Source organism: Ahaetulla prasina, chromosome 2 (assembly GCF_028640845.1).
Source record: "Ahaetulla prasina isolate Xishuangbanna chromosome 2, ASM2864084v1, whole genome shotgun sequence".
Lineage (NCBI taxonomy): Eukaryota > Metazoa > Chordata > Lepidosauria > Squamata > Colubridae > Ahaetulla > Ahaetulla prasina.
The window spans coordinates 90884481-90909653 of record NC_080540.1 but is presented as its reverse complement, the minus strand read 5'-3'; the positions used below and the strand labels follow the sequence as shown (position 1 = coordinate 90909653).

General features: G+C 41.8%; 1 protein-coding gene and 1 long non-coding RNA gene across 4 annotated transcripts in view; one reads left to right on the top strand and one right to left on the bottom strand.

The window, feature by feature from the left end:
- MGAT4B (alpha-1,3-mannosyl-glycoprotein 4-beta-N-acetylglucosaminyltransferase B) overlaps positions 1-11395 on the bottom strand; it is a 113429-nt gene extending 102034 nt beyond the window's left edge. The window contains exon 1 of one of the 3 annotated variants that reach the window (XM_058173827.1): positions 10975-11395. In XM_058173827.1, coding sequence (XP_058029810.1) covers positions 10975-11071 — 97 coding nt within the window. In that variant the 5' untranslated portion in view covers positions 11072-11395. The remainder of the gene's footprint in view (positions 1-10974) is intronic. The other 2 variants (XM_058173828.1, XM_058173825.1) reach the window with 2 other exon arrangements.
- Positions 11396-11575: 180 nt separating this feature from the next.
- LOC131193549 (uncharacterized) lies at positions 11576-23990 on the top strand. The gene is made up of 4 exons (XR_009153939.1): positions 11576-12111; positions 13141-13221; positions 19373-19431; positions 19782-23990. It is a non-coding gene; the product is annotated as an uncharacterized LOC131193549 (long non-coding RNA).
- Positions 23991-25173: the final 1183 nt, after the last annotated feature.

Sequence of the window (25173 nt, the reverse complement as noted above, 5' to 3'; positions counted from 1 at the left end):
TGTAAGAAGGCATTCGGGGAATCTATACCATGACTTTAAAGTGTTATATACATATATACATACATACATACATATATGTGTGTTTTCTGAGGTTTTTGCAGGTGTTTGTATGTAGGTCTTTGGTTATTCGGGTTTTCTCCCGCGTATATGCATATATTTATTTATATATATATATAGTAGAATATTAAAGAGCTCATCTTCATTTCTTTTCATATCAGAATTGTGATATGGTTGTTATTCTGGTTCAAGAGACAGAAGAGACAATGAATGGGGGGGGGGAGATTATTAATGCAGTGTTAGGATAGGAAGAGATTTAATTCATTCAGCAGGTATTCCCGACAGTGATGATGGACTACAGAAAATCTCATTACAAAAATGACATTGATTGAAAAAGTTAAGTACAATTAAGCAAGCACTACCAATAAATCTAACTTTACTGCAGAAAGGGAAAAAGTATCTCTGTCACTTAATCTGTGACTCTAGAAACATAAAAAAAACACGAGCAACAGAAAAGCCTCATAGACAAAAGAACTGAAATGAAAAGTGAAAATAAATAGGTCTCAGTTATTAACTCATTTCATATTTAAGATACAAGGTGAGAAATGAGGAGAAAATGACTTTATCAGTCAAACTCATTCTGCAGGATATTTTGTTTTCATGTTAGTTCTTTGGAAATGACCAAATTAAGAAAACACAAAATGTCTGTTCTACCCAATTTTTGTTTTACCATATTGAATAAATGGGTACATTTATTCTGTGTAATAAATTGTATATGTAAAAACAAACACAGCTGACTGACATTCATAATAAATGTTTACCAGTTAGCAACAGTAATAAAGTTGTAAATAAGCAGAGAGAACACAATGTGTTTGAACTGGTACTAATTTTGATAAATGATTTGCTGGGTATCTTTCAGAAGCCATAGCAGGGAGTTACTCTTTTGTGCGAAAAGGTTGCTACCATAGAATTGTGTGCTTCAAGGGTTTAATTGTTACCTGACCACTGCAGTATTTTCCGATTTCTAGATCATCATTCAGACCTGTCAGTGCAGGCAGCTGCCTAGCTAAAGTCAGGGATGCCTGATAACCCATTAAATGGCTTCAATCCAGTTCCTAATGAACAAGTTTCAACCATGGGCACCATCATGCTGCTTCATTTTGACACCTGATGCACAAAAAATGTCAGTGACTCATAATTTTTCTCCTGCAAGTCAACATAGCTCTGGCAATTTTTAGGTATTAAAAATAATTGTAACTCTGTGCTGCTAAACTAAAATTGGAATCTAGCTAATTTTCTTTTAAATATTTTATCACATCTTTCCCTCTGGGTGCTTCATGATGGGCAAATTTATTTATTTACCATATCTGTATAGCCCATCACACATGAAAATGACTCAGAACAGCATACAGCACATAATTAAGCAATAAATACATAAAACAATCACAATTAAGAAATATCTATAAAAACAAGAGAAGGATGATACCAACCACAGTAAGAAAGCCAACACAAAATCTGCCTGGGCCTATGGGAGCCCCAGGCCTGATAACATAGTCGGTCTTCAAGGACTGCAGAATGTTGAGAAGAATGGAATTAATTTCTCCTGGGGGAGGAGAGGGAGAGGATGTAGAAGATTCCTGAAGGCAGATGTTGCAACAGAGAAGGACTACTTCCTGGGACCTATCAAATATCAAGCATGCTGCAGGTCCCATCTACCTATCCCTGGTAGATGGGACCCGCAGCATGCTTTCTCTGCCAGACCTAATGGGGCAGACAGATATAATTGGGGAGAGGTGGTCCTTCAGATAACCCAATCCCCTGCCATGAAGGGCTTTAAAGGTCAAGTAGCAATAGGACTTAGACTTATATATTGCTCCATAGTGCTTTACAGCACTCTTTAAATGGTTTACAGAGCCAACATACTGCCCTGAACAATCTGGGTCCTCGTTTTACCAACCTCAGAAGGATGGAAGGCTGACTCAACCTTGAGCCCCATCAGGGTGGAACTCTAGGCCAGGGGGGAGAGTTAGCCTGCAATACTGCATTCTAACCACTGTGCTACCATTGCTCCCTGAAGCAAACCATAATACTGCTTGTGGAGCAGAGGTGTAATGTGTTCTGTTCTATGGGCATGTATAATTCCTCACACTGCTGTATTTCGCACCAGGTGAAGCTTCCAGATACTCTTCAAGGGCAGCCTCACTTAGAACACATTACAGAAATCCAAATACAAAGTGATTTAAGGGCATGAGTTACAGTGAGTAGAGCCTCATGATCTAAGAATGGGCACAACTGGCACACAACACAAACCCATGCAAAGGTCCTCTTAGACATAATTGCTACCTGCTCTTTGACCAGGAGTCATGAGTCTAAGAAGATCCCAAATTGCACATACAGTAGTGCCACCCCAACCAGCACAAAAGATAGTATAATCCTATAACCAGAAGGCCCAAAAATCCAAAGTCTCGCAGTCTTTCCAGAATTCATCTGAAACCTCGTTCCACAACCAGAGCCTAACAGCTTCCAGGCATCATAAGACCTTTGTAGTATTGCTTAATTTGCCAGGATCAAGGATATTTAATTGAGTATCATCAGCATACTGATAATACTTCACCTTGTGGTGATGATGGATGCTGAATAGAAGAGGGGAGAGTACCAAGCCCTAAAGTATCCCACACAGCAGGGGTCGACATCAGGATCTCACCTCTTCAACCACCACTGACTAGAATTGGCCATGGAGAAAGGATGTGAGCCTGCACAACACGGTGCTGCCCACCCCAATCCTGAGGTAATCCTGAAGGATACCATGATAGATGGTATCAAAAGCTACAGAGAGGTCAGATAAGGATAAATGCATTACCTTCACCCCGCCCTTGCCAGAAATCATTCAAAAGTGCAATCAATGCCATTTCTGTCCCATATCATGACCTGAAGCCCAAATGAAAGGAATTCAGATAATCTATTTCATTCCACGTTCTCTGAAGCTGCTGTGCTACCACCTTTTCAATCATCTTTCCTCAAAATGGAGATTAGATACTGGATGGAAATTATCTAGTATAGATCCAGTGATGGCTTCTTGAAGTGTGTGTGTGTGTGTGTGTGTGTGTGTGTGTGTGTGTGTGTGTGTGTGTCTCAGAAAGAAAGTCTTCTTAACAGGCAAAGGAACAATCCCTTCCCTCAAGGAAGCATTAACCACTGCTAGAACTCATTTACATGCTTCCCTGCTCCCAACCAGGCTGTGTTTATTAACAATGAGGGGCATGAATCTTAAACAGCATGTGGCTCACAGCCCTAAGAATCCTGTCCACTTCCTCATGTCCAGCTGGTCAAACTATTCTCAGATAACAGGGCAAGACTCCTCCCTAAGTATCCCCACAAGACCTGCAACCAAGTCAATGTCCAACTGAGAACAAATCCGAGCACTTTTATCTGACAGATGCTGGGAAAATTCCCCATGCCCTTGCAAAAGGTTATTTGAGCCATCCATACCCAGGTCACCTAAAATAGGCCCATGGTGGGCCCCAAGAGGGCCTTCTCCATCATAGGGTGCACCCCATGGAACACTGTCCCTCCCCCATCCCTGAAATCAGGTTAGCTTCATCCCTGTTATTATTTCAGAAGTCTCTCAAGACCTGGTTGCGTCACCAGGCCTGAGTCTCCAGGGAGCTGGAGAAGTTCTTAGAGAGCTCCATTGTATTTAATCTTTTGCTGTCTCTATGTGGTTTATATACAGTATTTTAAATTTCTAGAATTTCTTATTTTTTAAAATGATTTTCTTATATATTTATAATTATGGTTTTGTTGCTCTTATTGATTGTTGTATTTTTCCCAGAGTTGTTTTCTTTGAAATGACAGGCCATATAAATATGATAAACAAATACATTTTTTAAATGCCAACTATAATTTGACATAATAGACAGCCTCTTACAATCTGATTATGCTTGCCTGATGGGAGTTGTCATCTATCACATCTGACAAGGCATTCAAAAAGACTGTCCTAGGACACTGAACAATGATAGAAAGAAATGATGAAGATAGTTTGAGCTGTTCATATGCCACACCTGGATTGCTTTGCCTGCATTAGGAAACCCCTTATGTAAATATTTTAACTCTTTAGATAGTTATGCTTCTGAAGGGGTGGGGGGGAGGAATTAAGTGTTCAATGTAGAACCAAAAAAACCCCAAATCAGAACATAAGCCATATTTGTATAAAAGTTTGCTATTGTTACAAAAGTGAAATGACTAGTTGGGACTAGTAGAGTTTATTTTTGTTGCCTTTCTTATACTTCCTCAGCATCTTACAATCCCCCTTTTCTTATGCCCCATGCTCACAGTCTATAACTATGAGAAAGAGACCAAATAAAACTTTACAGGCAATGTCTTCAGCAAAAACACTGAATCACAAACCAGCTAATAGACCAGGCCTGAATTTCATATCAAACTGCATCAGAAAGGAAAATCTGCAGTATCACAGATACTATTATAGTAAAGACCTCTTTCATAGACCAACAGAAGAAACAGGGCAATTATGCTTCCTGTCACCTGCTCCAAATACTTTCTTGCCAACTGCCCAAACAATGAAAAATTAAGTCTTCTCTGGAAACTCCTACAACATTCTCTAACTGCACGAGCAGCAGAATGCACACCAGGCTTGTTGGAGTTTTAAGTACATAAAGACTGAATTACAACTCCTTTAACAATAGTAATGTTCAAAGTTATGGTACCTATCTTGTTCCAGGCTGGTTAACCTGTGTCTTGCCTATAAATATCAAACCAATTTTGTTCTGAGGGACTGCCTCTAGTCTAGTCTACCGTATTTATTCCCCAGTTCTAACTATGTCGCTACAATCTGTAATTCAGGCAATGAGTACTCCACAGCCTCACCCATACCACTGACTTGGGATTCCTCTGTAAGCTTTAGTTATAAGCTAGAAGTATTGATTATTTCAGCAGCTCTCATTTCCATGGTGCTTCAATTACTGGAATATTTTTTGAAAAAAAACCTTCCTGATAAAAGTATTGTCAGCCAAAGTCTGTCAACACATATTATGCAAACTTTAACACTTCATTCCAAGTTGCAAAGATGTTAACTAGTGGATATACAAATATTAAAATATAAAGGTCATAAAGGAATAAAATGCATTATCTCTTTCAGCTTTTATACCTTATGTCAAGATTCTTATAATAGCAAACTTGCCTCCTCCTCCTCCTCCTAAATATTGCAAAATAGAGGGCAGTATTCTCAGCTAACTTTAGTGTGTCATTCCCATATGCCTAGGCATGCTCAATAATTTTTTCTTAGATGCGACTTAATTCTTGTGATGATTGTTTTGAACTGTTTAATATGCAGCAATCAGCAGAACTCAAATTCAAATTCCCACTCAAGTCATCCCCAGGGTCATCTTGCCATCACATCAGTGGCCATTGTACCATCGCCACTAACCATTTCTTGAGGTAAAGAATGCATGATGTAATCCTTTATATGCTCCCACGGAAGGCAACCTCTATCTGAATTTCCTGCTCGCTGGGTTTTCTAGTCCGTGCCAGTTCAAGCACTTCTCTCTAGCTTCTCTGCTTCATTTCATCGTAGGCAAATTGCTTCACTCCAAGTAGCTACTGTTCAGGAATACCCCACCTCTCCAGGCATTGGTCCACAGTCATTAAAAAAAACCCCAAAAAACCCAGGTTCACCAGGGGTAAAAAGCTTTTGGCAAGTTCTCCCATAAAGCAGTGAAACTTGGGATCTGTCCTTTTTTAAAAAAAAAAAAAAAAAGTAAAATCTCAACACTTTTGCCACTTTCTCCTTCTGGTTGAAGTCACCCTTCCATCCCAAAGTATTGTATTTGCTTTCTGTTTTTTAACCAGCTATGAAAGAGTAAAAACAACAACAACAACAACAAGGGAATCCACCAATTAGGAGCTGTCACAAACACAATCCAAAGGACACATCATGCTGTGTCCAAACTGAAGAAAATCTGGAAAGGACTTTTTAAGCTGAGTTTTTTTCCCCATATGGCTAATAATAACCCAGTAATTATTAATAATTATTGGTAACAATTAATTACTAAATAATAATAATTAATAATATAATAATAATAATCAGCTTGAGGCTGTAATGTATAAAACCCCTCTGCCATAAAGTTAATGGGTAACTTGTAGCCCAGTCACTAGCTTTCAGCCTAACTACTTTACATTCCCCAACCCTATTTTTTCACAAGAACGTTTAGAGGGCAAAAGTACTATATAAGATAGCTTCAGTTTCTAGACAAAAGGTGAGTTATGACTACAGCAAACAAATAACTAAATAAACCATTCAACATTTACCTAAATATATACTGGTAGTTTTCTGTTATTTGAAAATAATGTGCATATTTTTCTTAGACTTAAATAAAAAAACTGAAAGACTTACAATTCTAAATAACAAAAGGAGAAAAATACTACAATTCATCATCTTACAACATGAAATGATTACCAATTGAACAGCAAGAATAAAGTGTAAGAAGACTTTTTTCATTTCACTGACATTCATATGAGTATTACCTAAGCGGCATTTCTTATTTAAATAGAAAAGAACCTGCCATTTGTCTTTTACAACCATTACAAATAGGAGCAGAAGTCAGTTTTTTCCAGTGTTAAAATAACAGGGGAACAAAGAAGGGCACATATAATGTTTTCAAGAAGGCCTAGATAGCAATAGACAGAAATCTCTCTACTGGTATCATTCTCCAAATATGTTTATTTAAAGCTCTATAGGGAGGAGGTTTTAATGGGATTTATACCACAGCTGAAAGAACCTTTTAGTTGATGAGTAATGCAAGGGAAGCAAGGAAGGGCATCCCCAGCCCAAACCCATTATGCAGAGCTACAAAGACATATTGTTTAAATGGGTAGGGGGGAGTAAAATAGCCTCCAGACAGATGGATGATATGGCCCTAATGACTTCTAAAATGTAGAAACTAGCAGCCAAAGTAGAGGCACTAAGTTAATAAAGAAGCTAAGCAATAGGCAAAGCACAATATCCATTAGCCTTGCCAGAATGAAACCCATTGACAAGGACTACTCCTTAAGTAGTTTGACTGAGGCTAGGTTTAGCAACAGCCTCCAGACCTAACCTTCAGAACAACCACATTAACATTCATTAAAAAGAAAGGTTTGTTTTCTAGTAGCACAGTAACAGCATAATGCTCAATAAAAAGGCAAAGCTAGAGGAAATCACTGGATGGGTTCAGCAACACATTAAAGCAGGCCAAAACCAAGAAACCACATCATTGCCTACTACTGTATTGAGTCAAACCATTCTGCACCTTTCCTATGTTTGTGCAAAGTGATGCCATCCTAAAGTCTGGTCTCCCCCCCCCAAAAAAAAATTCCTGTTGTATCTGTAATGAATCCTTGCCAAATTCTGTGATCCTGATTTGCAGGTGCAACAGTTGCTTTTTTTTTTACAAAGTGATTGTTTTTGTTCTTTCGGCTTTGCTCTAATCATCCTAGTCATCAGACCACAGGTCTAACATTATATATTTTACAAACCTTGAAGCTATGGTAGGATAGCATCAGTTTTCAGTGGAATATCTAACGGATAAAATAATGACTGAAGATAAATACAACATGCCAGAGGGAACACGTTCCTAAAGCATGATTATGTACCATGGTAAACTGGAAGTTTGGACCTTAAAGTGATGGAGAAATTTAGCTTATACAACAGTTCTTTACAAAGTATAAACATTGTCAGTGTAGCAATGAAGAACAGATTATTATCACCAATACCTGCTTTTGTATATTTATGTTACTTGAGAAGAGGGGCAGCAGGTATAACAAGTTAAACCGGGACATTTTAAGATGAAAATCATCCCTAAAACCCTTATTGAAGATCTTCATGTAAAGGAGAATAAAGAAAATTACAGCATAATACTGCTGGAAAATGTAAGGTGAAATATAAGAAGCAGAGTCAGCTTTACATGGGTAAAAGAGTGTGCATATCACTTCAGATTGAAAGATAAAAAATTTTTCTAAATGCAAAGAGGATCATACACAGCATCTGTCTGAATCTTGTTTAGTCCAACACAACTTTTCCTGTAATCAGCTCTGAAAAATAGCCATGAAGTCACAGAAACAGGGAAGTGAGATAAGGAATTCAGACAGATGCATGAAATACTTTTCTGCCTTCAAAGGCAAAGAACTCTATAGCCTAGTACAAGGTAGTCCTCAAGTTACAATCATTCATTTAGCCACTGTTCAAAGTTACAATGGTAGTGGGGGGAAAGGTGATTTACAACTGGTCCTCACATTTACAACCTTGCAGAATCCGCTTGGTCAAAATGCAAGCATTTGGCAACCAGCATGTATTTACAGTGGCTATAGCACTTGATCCCCATTTGTGAGCTTCCCAGCCAATGTCTGACAAGTGAAGTCAATGGGGTAAGCCAGATTCACTTAAGGACTGTGTGATTTACTTAACAACTACAGTGATTTGCTTCACAATCATGGCAAACAAGCCTGTCAAATTGGATGTGACTCACTTAACCAGGGGTCTCCAACCTTGGTCCCTTTAAGACTTGTGGACTTCAACTCCCAGAGTCCACAAGTCTTGTTGAAGTCCACAAGTCTTAAAGGGACCAAGGTTGGAGACCCCTGCACTTAATAACTGCCTTGCTTATCAGTGGACATTCTGGTCCCAACTATGGTCGTAAACTGAGGTTTACCTGTATGTATACCTGTGTGGTGCATTGCTTTTATATAAATTTATGTTTTATAATATTGATTTGGGAATTAGAATCATTTTATTCCCTTTTACACTTCATAGCAACAATTACTGTACGTGATTGTCTTTTTTTCTTGAGTTGATAGAATCTATACCAGTCCTGATACTTTGAAAAATGTTGCTTCCTAAAGGCAAACCTGTCCTTCAACTATGTACAGGTTTTTCCAACTCTCTTATCATAACAGATGAAGATACATGTAGCTATTTAACTTAGTGTCTGTGATGTAACATGCGTATGCGCTTGCCAAATTCAGTAAGACAATAAATCTTTATAATCAACTTAATATTTCATATAGAATATTAAAAATATTGACATTCATGTAAATATTGAGAATGTTGATAGGAAAACTGATAGAAAATATATTGCATTTGTGCCATTTTAATTTTCTGAGCTAAAAAAAACCTACTGAAAAATTACCGTTTCATAATTCTGATAAAAAGCTTGCATTTGTTTCTCTAGATAGAATGTCCTCTAGGTTGTTATTTATCATTTAGGGTTTAGAGGATTCTCCTGAAATAAAAGTGCTGCAGTTCCATTGTAAAGCTTACTATCCCAGGATGTATTAAAAGTCACACAAAAGGGCAATATTACAAAGCCCATTAATTCAATTTCAGAGCTGGCATAGACAATAATCTCAAAATGCTGATGCAAAGTAACTGCCGAATATATCTTGATAATTAACTGGTATTTGTTTTTAAAAGTTAATGTAGTGAACAGTGTGGGGTTGTTTGTTGTTGCTGTTTGACAATATTGTAGTGTCCATCCAAAGAATTGATAGTGAGTTTATACTGGCACAGTAGCATGGGTGTCTAACATAGCTGTGCTGGCAGTAGATATCAATGCTAAATATATGTAATATATGGACCATTATATGGAACAGGGGCAGTCACTGTCCTTCATGTTCCTTTATTTCAGTTTTAAAAGTGCAAAGTGTTGAGTAGCCCTAAGTAGCTAATAACAAACAAGTAATAATCAGAGAACCCATTTTTATACTTTCCTTACTTAGTCAATGGAAGCATCAGTTTTCCTGTACATGAATCTTAGAATAAAACTCTTGAATTATCATTTAACACATTTACAACTTCAAAAACGAGCTGCAATATAGTCCTTAAATCTTATTAACATGCCTCAGACATGAGTCCTCCTTAAACCGGTCTTCCTCCTTGGGCCATTGCCACTAATTTCCATTTTCTTTTTATTGATACAAGGAAACTCACAATTCCAACTGATCAACAAATTTCTCACGAAATATTTAAATTAATATAAACAAGAGGGATAGATCTTTAAAATAAATATATTCCAGTTCAATACAGAAACATACTAAATACAAATAGGGAAAACAGAATCAAGGGCACCAGATAAATGTTCCAGTCCTGTAAACTACAGCATTGGACCTAATTTGAAGGTCTTGCTTTGTTTATGCTCACTTCCAATGCTTCAAAGTTTAGGGACACCAGGAACACAAAGGAAGAAATCATACGTTTTCCTTGACCAAACAGGGGTTAAAAATCAAAACGTACACCTGATAAGCATCCTGCATAACTGAATAAGATTTGTAGATGCTTTCCTAGGGAAATATTAATGCAAAAAATGGATACTGGCCACAACAGAAATGCGGAGGAGTGTGGAAGAAAAAGGAGACAGCCAACTACCTGTTCCAGGAAAAGATAAGTGTAAATTTCTCTACATTTTCTACCCTAGCTGGCAAATGAATGAGAAGCTCCTAAACGTGGAGGGGGCGAAGGTCATTGATCACTTGCTCACCCCACGAAAACGCGCAGGGGCTCTCATCTCGGAATAAAAGAAAGAGGAGGGGGAAAAAAAGTATCTCCTGATCATGTTTTGGGTGCTACGAAGAAAAACCTGAAAAGGGACGGATGAGGACAGAACAGCCCCTTGCAAAAAAAAAAAAAAAGATGTGTGGGGGGAAGAAGCAGGACAGGAGGTGGTGCGCTCCAGGCTCGGAGGGATTCAACTGAAGAACTCGGGATGGGGGGTATTCCGAAATCACATTCAAGTTCCGGTTAAGGGTGTCTCCCTCAAGCAACTGGAGAAGGAGGGGACCAAGGCAGCAGGTCTCGGGCTGCCTTAGGCTGGGATGTTGTTCTAGGTTCCTCTCCGGATGGGCCGGGGGTTCCCTGCCCTCCTCCGGGCCAGGCGCAGTGCGCAAGGCGGGAGCGCTCCTCCCGCCCTCCCTCGCGAGCCCCTTCCTTACCTTTGTGCCCGCCGAAGGCCCCGTACCACGAAAGCGAGAAGAGCGCGCAAAGGCAGCCGAGCAGCAGCGTGAGGAAGGTGCCATTGCGGAGCCTCATGTCCTCCGTCTCCTCGGCGATGGCTGTGGCTGGAGAGGCCGCATGTCCCGGGCTCTTCGCGGCGGCCTCAGTCTCCCGGGCCCCGGTGAGGAGCGGAGGCGGCGGCAGGGGCTGCCAGTGCCCAGGCGGGCGAGCGGGAGGGACTCACCGCCTCCCCCGCCTCCTCCTCCTCCTTCTTCTGCGCCTCCGCCCGCTGCCCTCATGCACTGGCCGCGCCCCACCGGGCCGCCGGCTTTAGCGGGCAGCAAAGGCTCCTCTCTCAGTCTTTTGACTTTACCCGGGCCTGGAGCAGACAGTGGGCTGCTGTGCCGCCGCCGCCGCCACCGCCGCCAAGAAAAGGAAGGGAAGGGAAGGGAAGGGGCGGAGGTGGTACCATCCTGTTAAAGGAGCCGCGCGCGCGCTTTTCCTCAGGCAGCCCGAGCGCTGCCCACAGCGGCAGACACGTGCAAGCCGTCGCGGGTGCACCAGCTCCTTCGGTTCTGTGTGGTGAGGTAGCACAGCGAGCCCGGTGTCCTGGCGACGGACTTGAGGAAGGCGGCTGCGCGCGGACGGAGCAGTGGCGGGACTACAAATCCCATACCCAAGCAAAAGAACGGGTCAACTGAGCTCACAGCGCTGGGAGGTGGGGTAGGATGGACTAGAATGAACTCTTGCCTCGCCCCAAACGCTGAAGGTGCCGGCGGGGACCGTGAGCAACGTTTGACGCGGATCCTGCCTCACACACATAAATAATATAAATCATTCGGTTTTCGCAGCAGCAGGCGGTGACTTAAAACTGGTGAACGGAACGACGCGGCCACAAAAACGACTTGCCGAACTTTTTGAAGGGTCTGAAAGGCCGCGGTTTTCTGAGGATAAGTTCGCGGGTTCCGATTCCAGATCTCAGAAATGGAATCAAACTTAATGCCTAAGCCACTTCTCAGCAAGGATCCGCAGTGCTGAGTTGAAACATTTCAGTTAGCTTTTCTCCTCCACCGTGGTGTCTTCAGCATGCTGGCTAGGGAATTATAAGATCTGAAATCTTATCGGGAAGCTATCAGGTCAGGAAAGCTAGTTTAGATATTCATATTTCAAGTTTATGAATGGGATCAGTTCAGGGAAGAACATAAGGAATTGGGGTTGGGGGGATGATTTTACTGTATTTGGATTCTGGACTGAAGAAAACTAAAACTAAGGAAACTGCAAAAGATAGCAGAGTTTAATAAGCAAGGATCCCACAGCAAGAGAAAGTATGGGGGATAAACTCAAGTTTGGGTAGGAATTCTTGAAAAAGGAAATATTATAATATAATAGCAATGGGAGAGGGGGAGTGAAAGACAGCAGAAGTACCCAGTGTGGCCATGTCACAAACGAATCAATAAAGATCTGAAAACAAAAAGAACAAGCACAGGAGGTTAAAAGGCAAAGAAAAATACACACTAGGACTGCATAATACTTCAGAGGGTGCTTTGCTTGAACAAAGGTTTGTGTAACGTATGCTTTTGAAGTTATTTCACAATTTGTGAAGAGGCTGAGAAAGAATATTGGACATAAACAACAAAGAGATGGGAGGTGGGGCATCCATTATAAGGTGGCTGATCTATAAATGGCAGTTGAGTCCAGGTGGCAAGAAATATTTGAGCAGATTTTAACAGAGTGATTAGCAGATGTCAGCTTGATGTCATTCATCAAAAGTGGATCTTGTCAGACTTTTATTTCACTTTTATTGGGTAATTTCCAATATAAAATGTGGGAATATTGTACAGAAAAAAAAGAAATACCTTGATTTCAACAAAGTATTTGACAAAGTACCTGATGAATTTTGATTAGCCAGCTCATGAAGTATTATCAGGTTGGATGGCATGACAATGAAACGGATAAAAGGAGACAAGGTGACTCAAAAAATCACATTTAGTGTTCATCATACTTCCTCTCCATCAGTATAAATGAAATGCCACAAAGTGTAACATGGAATTCTGAATTGTTACTAATGATTTAAATTAAAAGAAGAGGACCAGCTTATTAAATTTACAGATGACACAAAACTGGTGAGATAACAAAAAAGAGAAAATTTTATATGATCTTGATAGATTCGAAAAATTGGATGAAAATAACAGATGAACCAGTGCAGAGACAAATGAAATGTTCTTAATAGAAATCAAAAGCAAAAGGTAGGTATGGAATGGGGGTAGGTCTGAGTTGGCTTAGCACTTGTGAAAAAGATCTTGGAATATTATAAATAGAATATGAGTCAGCAGGATAGCTACAAAATAGGACTACAAAAAAGTTGATGCACTGTTAACAGAAGTTAAGTTTTCAAACCACAGGAAGCAAGTGTTTAAATTTATTTTACATTATTAAACTCCACTTTGAGAGTTGTGTCCAGTTCTAGATACTACATTGTAAGAAAGATTCACTCAAAGTGGGGTAGGTATGGAAAAGGACAAGAATGACGAGGGGAGTAGAAACTAAGTCACATGAAAAAAGGTTTTAAAAACTTAGAATTATTAGCCATGAGAAAGAAAGGCTGAAGGAAGTACTATTCAGGTACTTGAATAATATAAGACACCTGAAAAGATGAGACACAGAAGGTCAAGATTTCTTCTTTTACCCAAAGGGCTGAACTCAGTCTTAAATGACTGGAAGGTAGATTTTTGGGATTGCTACAGAAAAAGTCTGAACAGTATGGACAATTGAACCAATTAGCCAGAGAGAAGGTGAAATGCTATTTAAATTTAAATGTTCAAGCAGAGGCTGGGCAGACCTATTTATGTGGGTACTTTTATTTGGATTCCTACACAGAGCAGAAGGCTGGATTCACTGGACAAAATATCTTCTTCAACTCTTTTAATAGTATGATTCTATGAAAGTTCACTTCTTCCCTGCCATTCTTTTTCTGCTAAATAATAGGTATAAAAACTATGTTCCCCATACCAGTTATTTACTCTGATATAGAGATAAGCAAGAATGCAGGATCTAATCTGGGTTGGTCACCTGGACCAGGGATTTAATGATCTGAGCTTTCAGACTCGTGCTGGAGCTAGTGAAAGTACCAGTATGTCTTCAGCTGAGCAGCTACGTTATCAATGTAACAATTAATTCACTTGAATCTGTATAAACTGGCTGGTTTCTTAAGATGAGATTCCTATGAAATTAAAACTATATTTACAAGTGATAGCTTTTCACTGGAATGGTTTAGTTACCATTTATGGTGTGGTCATAACTTTTGACTAAACCTAAATATTTATATTAAATACCATGGAGCTTTTAAGTACGAGCTGATATATATACATACTTTTCTTAGTGGAGAAGAAACTGGCAGGAAACATAAGAATAAATATCTAAGGACACGTATACTGTGATAAGCAGATATACTGTAGGAAAATTAAATAAGGTATTAACAACCTATTCTCCAAAGCACCTGAAGGTAGGACAAGAAGCAATGGATGCAAAGTAATCAAGGCAAGAAGCAACCTAGAACTAAGGAGAAATTTACTGTCAGTCAGAACAATCAATCAACCTCCATAAGTTGTGAATAATCCAACACTGGAAATTTTTATGAAGAGATTGGACAACCATTTGTCTGAAATGGTAGGGTTTCCTGCCTGAGCAGGAAGTTGGATTAGAAGATTTCCAAGGTTTCTTCCAACTCTGTTATTATCGCATTGGTTTAGGGGGTCACGCGTTCGATGTATACAGGCGATTGCGTGCCCCGATCCCCCTGACTTCTCCCGTTCCCCGGATGGTCAAGACCCTCAGAGCCTGGGCCTTCGTCTGATGTTATGCAACGCACGATCCGTGGCCAATAAGGCCCCCCTAATACATGATCTGATTCAGGGGGGTGCCGCGGATATTATAGGCGTTACGGAGACCTGGTTGGGCACTGAAGGGGCGTGCCCTGGTTGAGATGTGCCCACGGGTTTCCGTGCATTCCATCAGCCGAGGCCCAGGGTAGGGGTGGGGGTGGCGGTTGTTATTAAAGAGAGTCTAGAGCCGAGGAGACCACTGTACCTCAGATTGCGGGTGTGAATCCCTCTTTGTGAGGTGGGGTCATAGATGTCAGATGGGCTTGCTGGTGGCGTACCTGGCTCCTTGCTGCGTGACAGCGGCCCTGCCCGAGCTCCTGGAGGTGCTTGCGGGGTGGCAGTGGAGACCCCCAGACTTTTAGTCATGGGGGACTTTAACTTGCCATCTGCTGGCTCGTCATCGACAGTAGCTCGGGAGTTCATGGCCTCCATGACGGCCCTGGACCTGACTCAAGTAGTGGATGGCCCTACTCACATTGGGGGAGGCACACTGGACCTGATTTTTATCTCTGGTCAGTGGTTGAAGGATCTGGACTTGGGAGATATAGTCACAGAGCCTTTGTCATGGTCAGATCACTCTCTCCTTCGCCTGGACTTTCTGACCGCTACCCAACACCGCAGGGAGGCGGAACCATTACGTTGGTACCGTCCCAGGCGCCTGATGGACCCAGAGAGGTTCGGACGGAGCTTGGGCCATTCCTGAGGGTCTGGCTCACGGCACGGCAGAGGAACTGGCCGCAGCCTGGGAGCGGGCTGCGGCTGGGGCTTTAGACCGTGTCGTGCCTCTGCGGCCTCTGACCCGGCGCAGATCCCAACCGGCTCCTTGGTTCTCCGAGGAGCTGAGGGGATGAAACGCGGAGAAGGCGCCTAGAGTTCTTGGAGGTCCAGCCGTTCAGAGGCTGATCGGACACTAGTTAGATCCTATACTAGGACCTACCTAGTGGCACTGAGGAAGCGGCGTTGCTCGCCTCCTCCCTCATTAATCGGCAGATAACCGCCCAGCTGCCCTGTTTGGGTGGCCCGCCTCCTTCACCAGGGGAGCGGGATGACCCGCTGCAGGGACGTGCTGAGGAGTTTAACGGTTATCTATACGATAAAATCGCTCAGCTTCGGGACGGTCTGGACCAAAATTGTGGCGATTCGGACGGGCGTCTGAGGCGGTCTTGGTGATATTGTTTGGGATGAGTTTGACCCTGTGGCTCCGAGGACATGGACAGGTTGCTGGGTAGATTGAATGCCACCACGTGTTTACTGGACCCGTGCCCCTCCTGGCTGGTGCTGGCCACTCAGGAGGTGACACGAGGCTGGCTCAGGGGATTCTGGCGCTTCTTTGGTGGAGGGAGTCTTTCCGGCCGCCTTGAAAGAGGCGGTGGTGAGGCCCCTCCTCAAGAAGCCTTCCCTGGACCCGGCTGTTTTAGGTAATTATCGTCCGGTCTCCAACCTTCGCTTCGCGGCGGAGGTTGTAGAGAGTATGGTGGCATATCAGTTTCCCCTGCACCTGGAGGAAACTGTCTATCTAGACCCGTTCCAGTCCGGCTTCCGGCCCGGTTACAGCACTGAGACGGCTTTGGTCGCGTTGGTGGATGATCTCTGGAGGGCCAGGGATAGGGGTTGTTCCTCTGCCCTGGTCCTATTAGACCTCTCAGCGGCTTTCGATACCATCGACCATGGTATCCTGCTGCGCCGGCTGGAGGGATTGGGAGTGAGAGGCACCGTTTATCGGTGGTCCCCCCCCTATCTCTCCGACCGGACGCAGACGGTGTTGGCGGGGGGGCAGAGGTCGGCTCCGCGGCGCCTCACTTGTGGGGTGCCGCAGGGGTCGATTCTCTCGCCCCTTCTGTTCAACATCTACATGAAGCCGCTGGGTGAGATCATCAGTGGCTTGGTGTGAGGTACCAGCTGTCGCTGATGACACCCAGCTGTACTTTTCACACGGGCCCCCCCAATGAAGCTATCAAAGTGCTGCCCCGGTGCCTGGAAGCCGTACGGGTCTGGATGGGGAGAAACAGGCTCAAGCTCAATCCCTCCAAGACGGAGTGGTTGTGGATGCCGGCATCCCGGTACAGTCAGCTGAGTCCACGGCTGACTGTTGGGAGCGAGTCATTGGCCCGATGGAGAGGGTGCGCAACTTGGGCGTTCTCCTGGATGAGCGGCTGTCTTTTGAAGACCACCTGGCCGTCTCCAGGAGAGCTTTCCACCAGGTTCGCCTGGTGCGCCAGCTGCGCCTTTCTAGACCGGGATGCCTTATGCACAGTCACTCACGCCCTTGTGACGTCTCGTCTGGATTACTGCAATGCTCTCTACATGGGGCTCCCTTGAGGGGCATCCGGAGGCTTCAGTTAGTCAGAATGCAGCTGCGCGGGTGATAGAGGGAGCCCTCGTGGCTCCCACGTGACACCTATCCTGCGCAGGCTGCACTGGCTACCTGTGGCCTTCGGGTGCGCTTCAAGGTGTTGGTGAAACGTCTTCAAAGCGCTCCATGGCATAGGGCCGGGCTATCTACGGGACCGCCTGCTGCTACCGAATACCTCTCACCGACCCGTGCGCTCTCACAGAGAGGGACTCCTCAGGGTGCCGTCGGCGCGACAGTGTCGTCTGGCGGCGCCCAGGGGAAGGGCCTTCTCTGTGGGGGCTCCCGCCCTCTGGAACGAACTCCCCCCAGGACTCCGTCAACTTCCGGACCTCCGAACCTTTCGTCGCGAGCTTAAAACTCACCTATTCATCTGCGCTGGACTGGGTTAGTTTTTAAACTTATGGGTTTTTAATGGGTTTTATTCTAAATTTTAATCATGGCCAATTTAATAAGTTTTTTAATTATATTTTAATCGTATTTATATTGTATTATTTTGTATTTTTTATCAGGCTGTGAACCGCCCTGAGTCCTTCGGGAGAAGGGCGGTATAAAAATTTAAATAAATAAATAAATAAATAAATAATTATGTTAAAGAACTCCAGTGATGGATATAAATCAAATGTAAGATTTTTTTATCTCAAGACTTACTAATTTCTTCTCCTGAATTATTCATGGGACCCAGGCCAACTACTATGGTAATGGGCAGGAAGAAGCAACTGTGGAATCCTCCTTGTCCCTCTCTCCTGCCTGCCCCAATTATGTCTGCTTGGCAAAGAGCAGCGCACCTGCATTCTGTCATCATTGGTAGGGCTGCTTTGCTTTGAGTCCCAGATGCTCTTCATTCAGTTTTTGGCTGTATTTGCACAACACACTGGGCTATCCTTAGCCAGTTGTATTTTAACCTAGGTATTTAGTTTGAACCCAAGCACTGAGTACCGATTAGAGTGTGGTACCAGCTTAGTCTCGCTATAAAGATCCATATTTTGATAACTTCTTCTTAAGATTAAGGTTACACACAGAACTATCCTGAAACTGGATTGTATGGACATTTCCAATCCCAATTCATAGTGCTGGTCTTACTCTATAAATTTCTTCATGGCTAGGGGCTACAGTTTTTGAAGGAATATATTTTCCTGTACATATTCCAATGTATATCTTAAAATCATATCTGGAGGGCTTGTTCTGGGTGGTCACCATGTTGAATGTAGAGAGAAGTAATCTGGGAGCGGGCTTTTATAGTGGTAACCCCCCAATTTTGGAATGCCCTCCCCAGCAAGGAATGTCTATTGCATACTTCATATATCAAAAGTATAGATGGAAGAATGAAACTTTTACTCTTGAGTGTTGAAGTGTGTGTTTCAGACATTATGAATAGCTCACATACATACATACATATATATTATGTGAGAAAAATAACAAAAGATGAATGAGTTTCACATGTGACAATTTCAAGTGCAATGGTCAGATACAAGGATTCCATAGTTTTTCATAGCATGTTTTTTGACTGGAAAGTATGATGTGTAAGGCTTCACCTTGCTTTGATGCCATTCTTGTACATATTAGTGGTAGACTCTTCATCATTGGAGCCTTTCAAAAGAGACCTAATGATTACCTGTTGGGAACTGCCTGGTGGATACCTGCATTGAGTTAGGTGACTGAATTAGATGAGCTGTATGCATGCTGATCTGCTGCCCAATTGCCTTTCCCAAGAGGATACACTGGGGGATTTTTTTGTAAAATGTTTTGCTTCACAATCCTAAAGCAAATGTAGCCTATTTTCATACTCAAGTATTTATTTTGCCAGCTTCTCCCAATTATACACACCATATTTGGTTCCATTCTGTTCAGTTTTTGGAGTCCTGCGCCCCTTGTCGTACTTTCTTTTCTCCAATATTTCATTGGATTGGAAAGAGTAACAAGTAAAAACTCTCTTAAGTTGAACTCAGCACCTGGTGATTTCATGTCCGTGTCTATAGAGGTTTAACAGATTAACAGAGTTGGAAGGGACCTTGCAGAGGTTTCTTGACAACAAGCTGGAAGTGGTTTGCTACTGTTTTCTTCTGTAGTGTTCATAGTTAAGTTAGCCCTGATTTCATCAATCCAATTGCTTTAGTATGCTTATTTAACCTGGTTAGTGAATTAAACTATTTTCTATCTTCATAGAACACCCTGAATCTTAAATCAACTGAATACTCTGGATTCTCACAATATGCAAAACCATAGTAAGTAGCATTTACCAAGCTTAATATATTGTGTGAATATACAGTAATTGTTTGTCTTTCAATGGTCTAATTGTGTGGTATAAAAGCAGCTGTGGAACCATATACTATTTGGCTAGTTTGGGCAGATCGTTGGGCTAAAATATAGTTAGCAGGTCTGTGGTTCAGTATCTGTTCTCAAACACAACCTATGTGTTTTATGCAATGTATGTTCTCACAGTTCTCTATCATGGATATTTTTTCTTGGTCCCAACTGAAGAAGAGGGCCAATAGAAGGTCACCATTTCATTTAAAAGAATGGTAAGAAATGTTAATGGTTTGGCTGCTAATGTTAGCTTGTTTTGTTATTTCAGATCTGCTCTGAACATGCAGCTCTCCTTCCCACCCCACCCTTGATGATAGCACAACTGTCATGTGTCAGAGGCATCTGGAACACACTGATATTGCTAAAAGTTATTTGCATGCACAGTCACACAGCATGTCTAGATACTTTTTTTCAAGTCTGTTTTGCAAAAGAGAAGGCTACTAGAAATAGCCTGCTAACACAAGGGACCTGTTACTATGGTAAATGTGAACCAAGTGAGGCGAGAGAGCACAGAATAAAAACAAGCTTTGGATAATTGCATGCAACATCCCACAGCAGCCCTACAGATATAGATTAGTAAAGTGCAGAAACTGCCTTCAGAGCTAAGGAGGAATTGTGATGATAATATCAACCTTATTTAATTGCACGGGAGTATGGTGGAGAAGGAAGGAGGAGGGGAAGCACTTTCCTGTTGGACTAAAATTTGCTGGATGTCTGCATGAAGTCAAGACTGGAGACCAATTTCTCTCTTTACACATGAGGTTTTCATACAGGGTGGAAGTACTCTACCTTACAGACTAAACTTTACAAAGCCAATACAGTAGATTAAACACATATTGTATGTATGAAATATAGCTATGAATGTAGTAGCGCTTTAATTTAACATCCTTTTTGGGAGTTTTAACCAGGATTAATAGCTCCAAATTCAAATAGGCTTAATAATTAGTTGCATATGCATGGCTGCCTGCCTTTTGATTGTCTATCATTTTTTCCATTGCAGTCAGTCAATCATAGCTATAATCCCTGACTGTATTTCATTGGAATAGGAAACTGTAAAGAACACCTGTCATACAATCAGGGTGCCACTTCTTTTCTTTTCTTCCAAAATGGTTTAGTTGACAAGGGCACAAATACGCTACGATAATGATCTGAACAGTCCTGATATTTCCTGGTGCCTTCATGGACACATCTGTCATTTTCTTGATCACAGTAGGGCAGACACTCTCCCTCCCTCCCTCCCTTTTTCCAGTCTAACCTACAGTTCTGGTATTCCTCAGGTATTAATCAGGTCTGACTCAGTTTAGCTTTCCAGATCAGTCAAGGTCAGTTAGTTGGTTTCTAACAGAGTGAGCAGGAGATAAGCAATGCAACATATAGTATATAAGATGTTTTTCCTAAAATCCGGCCAAGTATACCAAGCTTTATACATATCTAAGAAAAGTCATGATGATGTAATGTGCTTCACGATACCATCATGAAAATAACGTGAGCTGTATAATTTGTGTCAGTCATATAATGATACAAATGATACATAGTACAGGTAATCTTCTTTTAATATCCACTTGTTCACGACTGTTCAAAGCTATGAGGGTGCTAAAACAAATGGTACTTACAACTGGACCTTAGATTTCCAACCTTTCAGCATCCCTGTGGTCACGTGGTCACAATCTGGGAACTTGGCAACCAGCTCAACTTACCAGTTGCAACATCTTGTGGTCATGTGGTCACCTTTTGCAACCTTTCCTGCTGGCTTCCCACAAGCAAAGTCAATGGGAAAGCCAGCAGGAAAGGTCACAAGTCACTCGTGTAAGTTGCTTGCACTCTTTCCTCCCTCGCAGGAACCATCCCTGCTAAAGCCACACTCATGGTACACTTAAGTGGTGGGCCACTTTGCACACCTTCTCCTGCCCGGCAGCAGCCAGCCCTGATTCCCTGCACCACCCTCTCCTACCTTGCAACCCAGCCACCCCTGGTCTCACTACACTGTGCTATGCCTCATGCCATGCCTTACCTACCTGCTGACCTGCATGCAAGCCACATGGGAATCACTTAACAATCCACAACACTTGGTTAAAGAAAGCAGCAGAGATTGCCAGGATTGCTGTCATTAAGTGATGCAGTCACATGACTTTGCACTTTATGACTACATTGTTTAGTGATAAAAATTCCAGTCTTAATTACCGTTGTTAACTAAGGACTACCTGTATGGCATTTGCATCATGAGGTAATGAAACACATAAGACCACCTGCCTCCTTAGAGCTTGAAAATCAATCAATTAATGGTAACGTTACAGCAGTAGACAGCACTGTATCACTTTACCTCTGGCTTCAGGTTGCTACACAGCTAAAAAAAATGGGGGGGGGATTCAGGTTACATGGTTATACTAAAGTAAAGAAAGAAGAAAAACTGTTCTCTGTATTTTCTTGTTTGCACTCTGATGAAAGTGGCAGAGAACAGAAGAGAGAATAGTCTTCTATCTTGAGATCCTCTGCAAGCCTCAGTTAAATCAGTAGCACCATCTACTGTTCTTATTATAGATTTTGCAATAGGGAAAATGATATCTTCATATTGTCCTATAGACATTAAATAATTAGCACCAAGCAATGGAGCAGTAATATTTATAACTCCACAATGTGAACAGAGAGACAAAATTAAAATCTTGTTATTGTATCGGGGTCAAAGGGAGGACAAAATAATCAGATCAAGAAAAAGACAGGAGAAATAGCACCATCGTGCACTATTACTTGTCTGGGGGCTGCAACCAAGGAGGGACGATGGATTATTAATTAATATGAATCTCTCTTGATAACATACTACATTACTATTGTAGGTGGGTTATTGTTTTAGCACAATTCTACAAAATCCTATAACAATTGGCCATAGGGATTCATGCATTGGTATCTTCAAGACTGGATTTATGTGATGCCTTTAATGTGGGTCTGACTCTGATCTTGGGGTTTGTCCTGTAGAATGCAGTGGGACTAAATCAGGACTAAATCAGGACTACTGAGTAAGACTGAAGAAGTTATTATCACATAAATCCTTTCTAGGATTGTTATACCAGCAGCCTTTGTGGAAAGCTATTGGATACTTTCATAGAATAATTTGAAAAATCTATTTAACTGCAAAGTGAGAGAAAAAGAAAGCCACAAGTGTCCAACACATTCATAAATAATGTCCTTGAAACTTGATAAATAGATGTCAAAATAATTCATACTTTTTCTGTATGAGTCATTCATAGACTGTTGTTGGTTGCCTCCACTCCAATCTTCACTTCTATTTGTGCATTTTATATTTACTAGTTAGATTGCAATGTTATTATGTTTAGTGTAGAATAGCTCATGGACTTAAGATGTATTACTATCCTATACAGCAGCGGTTCTCAAACTATGGGTCGGGACCCCTTTGGGGGTCGAATGATGATTTGCCAGAGGTCGCCTAAGACCATCGGAAATATGGGAAGTATACTTGCGAGTCGAAGAATCGCGCTCCAATGGTTGACTCCACAAGCCAGCTGCAGGCTCTTCAAATCGCTAGCTGAATTCGGCTTCAGGCACGATGAATTAAAAAAGAGAGAAATCTTTGCTCTGATGTCTCCCTCTCAAGCCAGCTGCAATCACTCCCAATCGCTAGCCTAATCTGGCTTCAGGCGCAATAAACTTAATAGGGGAGGAGTCTCCACTTTAATGCCTCCGTACTCAAGGCAATCGCAAGCAGTTCAGATCGCTAGCCAATATGGCTTCAGGTGCGATAAATTCAAAATGAAAATAATTTTACGGTTGGGGTCGCCACATCATGGGGAATTGTATTAAAGAGGTCGCCACATCGTGTGGAATTGTATTAAAGGGGCCGCAGCACTATAAAGGTTGAGAACCACTGCTATACAGGAAAGGAGAAAAGGGCCCTTTAAGAGTGTCGTCTGACATAAAAAAGGGGAGGGGGGAGAAAAGGTGTGAAGACCAGATGCGCGGGCTTTTCAACGAAACCTGCATTCCTGGCATGCCAAGCAGCCGGCGACCTTCGGAAGAAGTTACCACGGGGGGCGAGAGGGAGCTGGCATTGGCCCAGCCCTGCCTGACCTCTTGTGGGAAGGAGGGACTAAAGAGGGGATATGGGATGTTGGCCATATTTTGTCTCAGATTCAACTATCCACGGCTGTATTCCAGATGTATTTAGTAAAAGTACTTTTCTTTATTTTCAAATGAAGTCAAGGTGTTTTCTTTCCTAAATATAATAAGAGACAGTCTGACAGATCCTGACTAGGCATAGGATTAAATGAGTGATCTGAAGCCATATGGAAAAATACCATCTGAAATAGAGTGCTGTCAACATCGTCTCTATATGCAGCCAAAATATTGCAATGGATATTGAACTGGATAAATGTGCCATACCTACCATCAACAAGGGAAAAATAATGAAAAATAAAGAAATAAAGAGGCTCTATGGAAGTAACATCAAAAAGTCAGTGAAATTCACTACAAATACTTGTGCATCCTTCAGGTTGACAACATCAAGCATAGATAAGTCAAGAAGAAGGTTAAAAGTAAACAGATCATGAGAATGAAGAAGATCTTAAAGTCCAAACTCGGTGGAGGAAATACCATCAAGGCAATTAATACCTGAGCAATTCCAATCATTAGATGTACAACTGAAACACTGAATTGGAATCAAGCAGAACTAAAAGCCCTGGATAGGAAGACCAGAAAAATAATGACAGTGTATCATGCCCTTCAGCCACCTAATAATGTTGATAAGACTCTATTTAGCAGAGAAAACGGATTGGCATGAAATGTTGCCAGTACCTCAGAGAGAGAGTTGAAGAAGAAAAAAGAGGATTGGAAGAATATCTGAAGGATAGTGAAGAAAATGCACTGAAGCTAGTATATCATGAAGGCTTAATGAATACTGGAGAGACCAAACTGGCCTACAAGAAATACTAAACAAAACATGACAAGGCAAAGTATTACATAGCCAGTATACAAAAAAACCTAGCCAATCGATAAGAACAAGACCTGGCAATAGTTAAGAGCAGGAAAGTTGAAGAATGAGCTAGAGGGATTAATTCTGGCTGCACAAGACCAAGCCTTAAGAACAAATGTATACAAAGCCAGAACTGAGAAAGCAGCAACAGACAGCAAATACTGCCTTGGCAAAGAAGCTGAAGAAACAGTGGACCACTTAGTTAGCTGCTACAAGAAGGTCACACATACTGACTATAAACAAGGGCATGAAAAAGTAGCAGCAATGGTCCATGGTAATATCTGCAAGAAATTACATTTTGCCTGCAAGCAAGAACTGGTAGGACTACCAAATATAGAACAAAAACAAGAGAGGATTGCTTATAAAGAGCTGCTTCTTGTAGAAAAGGGTAAATTACAATTGAAATCTTTGAATATATTGAAACAAGAAGGGAAAAATTATACATGGTTTCAGTATGGACAATTGCAATCTAGATGGAATATTGACCAGAAAATTGGTATTGCGCTAACTAAGGAAAATTTGGTAAAACAAATTAGAGATCAAGGTCAAATGCATATTAAAAGGTTATACAATGTATTGATAGAAATAGATTCAGAAACGGAATTAGTTAAGGATTGTATGATAAAATGGGCACAAAATATTCAACAACCTATAATGATGGAAACGTGGGAGAAAATTT